The sequence below is a fragment of the Buceros rhinoceros genome, unplaced genomic scaffold, assembly GCF_000710305.1.
Source record: "Buceros rhinoceros silvestris isolate BGI_N320 unplaced genomic scaffold, ASM71030v1 scaffold6815, whole genome shotgun sequence".
NCBI lineage: Eukaryota > Metazoa > Chordata > Aves > Bucerotiformes > Bucerotidae > Buceros > Buceros rhinoceros.
The window spans coordinates 56,786-60,106 of record NW_010411073.1 but is presented as its reverse complement, the minus strand read 5'-3'; the positions used below and the strand labels follow the sequence as shown (position 1 = coordinate 60,106).

Here is a 3,321-nt window from a genome sequence, read left to right as displayed (position 1 = left end):
CCTACATCCCACTTTGCAGTTAGAGGTAAGTAATCACCTTCCTGTGAACCTGGGTGTCCTTGACAGCTAGTGCTAGTCCTCACTCATACTTCTGGTATTAGACAGCAAGATTGTGCAGAGAGCACCACCGGTGCCAAAAGGATATTAAACTGGAATCACTAGCCTGTGTAACAGGTTACTCCTTTGCACCCAGTGGGCATCAAGCGAGGCTTTAAAGTATTGGTTAGATACTGGCAGAGGCACCTCTCCATGTGGGAGAGAGAGAAAGTAAAGAAAAAGAAAGAATGAATGTTTACAAGCTTATATTGTGCATGAAACATCCCATGTGATCATCTCCGTGAGCAGCCTTGGGCCAAATTTATCATTTGTGCAGCTCACTGACATCAGTGGCATTACTCTTGCATCAAGGACAGACATATCATTCTAGGTCTTATTTTAGCTTTTCTCAGGAGGACTAGACTTAGAGCTGACTGCTACGAAAGAAAGCTGAAAGATTTGAGGGAATAAAGGTTTAGCAACCAAAAGGAAGATGTTGTTTTCAGTATGGGGAGTAGCTGGGAGCCAGGAGACCTGCATAGTAATTTTTTTTTTGATCAGTAAGGGAAGCGTTTTGCCATGCATCCTGCTGAGAAATGGAGCCCCAGAAGGATGATAGCTACAGAGAGAGTAAAGCGTGAACAAACAGAGGGTTATGGACAAAGAAGGGGGCAAGAGGAGAGGCTGTGCCCAAGATTCTGGTCCAAGAGAATTTGATGTAAAATTCAGTCACCCTATGGCCACACAGAGACAGCACTGTGTGGAAAAAAGCCTTTTTTTCCTCCACCTATGTTTTCCATCAGCACTGGATTTCATTTTGAGTTGGTTTCTTTTCTTGTGCCTTGTCATTGTTTTGCTAATGGTGCGGTCAAGCCGATAAATCTCACGTGCTGTTACAGTTGCCGTATACCAAGCATACAGTTTATTAAAACATGCAAATCCACAAGCTGAAACTTGTGATTCATCAGAGAACATGCATTGTTTAGATGACGTGTTAGCAGAAACTCATCTCTGCTTCCCCCTCTTGTTCTGGAAGTCAGATTTCCAAACTTACAAATTTATGGGATAAAATATTGTGAAAATTAGGTGGCATAGGAGAGCAGGAAGTGATGAGCACATGTTCTCTTCTTCTGTGTTAACATGCAGAAGACAGTGCTAGCAGCACGAGGAGATACCGGGGGTGTGTGACTCAGTCTCCTCACAACAGAAGGTGGGGTCATAGGGCTCCTGAAAATGTAGAATTGCTTCAACTGAGCTCAACAGATGCCTTATAGGACACGCTTAAGGACATGGGGACAGAGTTCAGTTTTATAGGGTCAGTTGGTCCCGTCTTGTCTAATGGGATCTTTACATTTAATCCCAATCAGTCCCAAAGTGGTCTGGGAGAATATCCCCTCTGAGGTTTCCTCCATGCTTCCTTGACATTTAAACGGTGGAGTCTGGTGCAAAAGCTCAAGAGAAATCCCTTTTTAGCTCAAAGGCAACCCTTGAGGAGCAGTGTGCTCCGAGTGGATGGAGAAAGTATGCTCCCTGCAGGGCTATTGCTTGTGTCCTTGCAAGTGACTGATAACCATCGGTTCAATTTTGACAGCTTCGTGTCTGCTGCAGGTCTGATGAAGGGATTGGAAGGACTGTTTTCTGTAAAGGGAGAAAACAAAAGAATCTGATCGGTTTAAGGGTGGGTGATGGAAATGCAGTGAGCAGAAGCTGCTGAAGAGGTCCGAGAGGCACGTGGCAGGCAGGTGGTTTATTTGAGGACTACATGGGCATCTGCAAACCAGAGGGGGCTTTCTATTCTCTGAAGGTTGTCTGGTGAGTGGGAGAATTTTGGCTTCTCCTGTCTGTTCCCTTTAGATATTATGTTACCTGTCCTCGGATCAACTCTTAATTCAGCAGTTGTCAGTAGCCAAATGTGTGGGAGCTTCCCCTCTCCTCTGTGGTGCCTGGAGCATCATCTGCTCTGCAGGCTCTATGTGCAGACCAAACTTCACTAAAAACTGCTGCGGCCCTCCTTACCTTCCTTCCAGATCTAGATGAACCTGTTCTCACCGTTCACCAGACCATCAGCGATGTACGTGGCAGCTTTTACCAGGAGAAGACTGTCTTCCTCCGCTGCACTGTCAACTCCAACCCACCAGCTCGTTTCATCTGGAAACGGGATGCTGAGACACTTTCCCACAGTCAAGACAATGGTGTGGACATCTATGAACCCCTCTACACACAGGTGAAAAACCCAAAACTCCACCAGCTTGTGTTGAGCATCTTGCTGATGCAGGTCACTCTGTGGTGGATGGCATTTGTTTCCTGGTGTGGATCATGATGCTGGGGGAGAGAGTGGTGGCCACCGCAAGAGGCACTGTCTCTAAACGGGCTGGTACAGCCTACTTCTGCATGTAGGTTCCCAGGGAGTGAAAGTTGCAGAGCAACCAGAAGGAGCGTGACAGACTAGAAGTCCCTTCCCCTTTCTGGCCCTGTACCTGCGAGCAGGTCACAGCCTCCCTAGTGAGTTTACATGACTGTTGAATGGCTGAGACTAAAATTCAAGCAAACTCTCCCAAAACCGGGTTTCCTTTGTGTCCCATTACTGATTTGTTCGTTAACAGAGTGCCCAAGCTCCACACGATAGGGGAGCTTCTTCCTGTTAAAGCGGTGCGCGTGCATGGCAGGAATTGTTGTAGGATCCGTGAGGCAGATGATGAAGAGCTTTTCCTAATGGCCATAAGTAACAGGCAGCTCAGCTGCCTGGGCGCTTTCTCGCTGTTGTCCTATGACAGGGTATCAACACCCTTTCTGCTTCTCCTGCTTGTGCTGGACTTGCCCTTCTGAATGCTGCCTTCCTCGCAGTAATTAGCCAGTCAACACAGTGGGAGACAGAGGGGAATTTTTCTTTTGCAGAGGCACTCTGGGCATGTTGTCCTAAGCTAAGGTCCGGCTCTGAAAGTCCTTCAGATGCCAACGAGCCCCAGTGCTTCCAGCAAGGCTTTTCAGCAGCAGGAGGCAGTGATGGATGGGAAGCGAGGGCTGAAAGGGCCACTCTCCACGGCACGCGTTTCATCCTTCACACCTCCTCACACTCCCAAAGCTGGGCCCTGAGTGCATTCTAGCTGAGTTTGATTTCTGAGCGATGCTTCAGGCAACCTCTCAGTTAATGTAGTTGTGTTCATATTTTATTGAAACGTGCCATCTCTGTAGGTCGTGCAAGTGGGCAGCCAAATGGAAACATTCAGGGGGATGAAGAGCGAGAGGAGAGCTACAGTTTAGCAGCTGATTTGCAGGAATGGTGGA

General features: G+C 47.6%; 1 protein-coding gene across 1 annotated transcript in view; it reads left to right on the top strand.

Annotated features, from left to right (window-relative positions):
* Positions 1-3,321, top strand: part of MDGA1 (MAM domain containing glycosylphosphatidylinositol anchor 1) — a gene marked incomplete at both ends in the record, with an annotated part of 47,530 nt that overhangs the window by 5,181 nt on the left and 39,028 nt on the right. Inside the window, one exon of the mRNA XM_010135861.1 lies at positions 2,064-2,260. Coding sequence (XP_010134163.1) covers positions 2,064-2,260 — 197 coding nt within the window. The remainder of the gene's footprint in view (positions 1-2,063; positions 2,261-3,321) is intronic.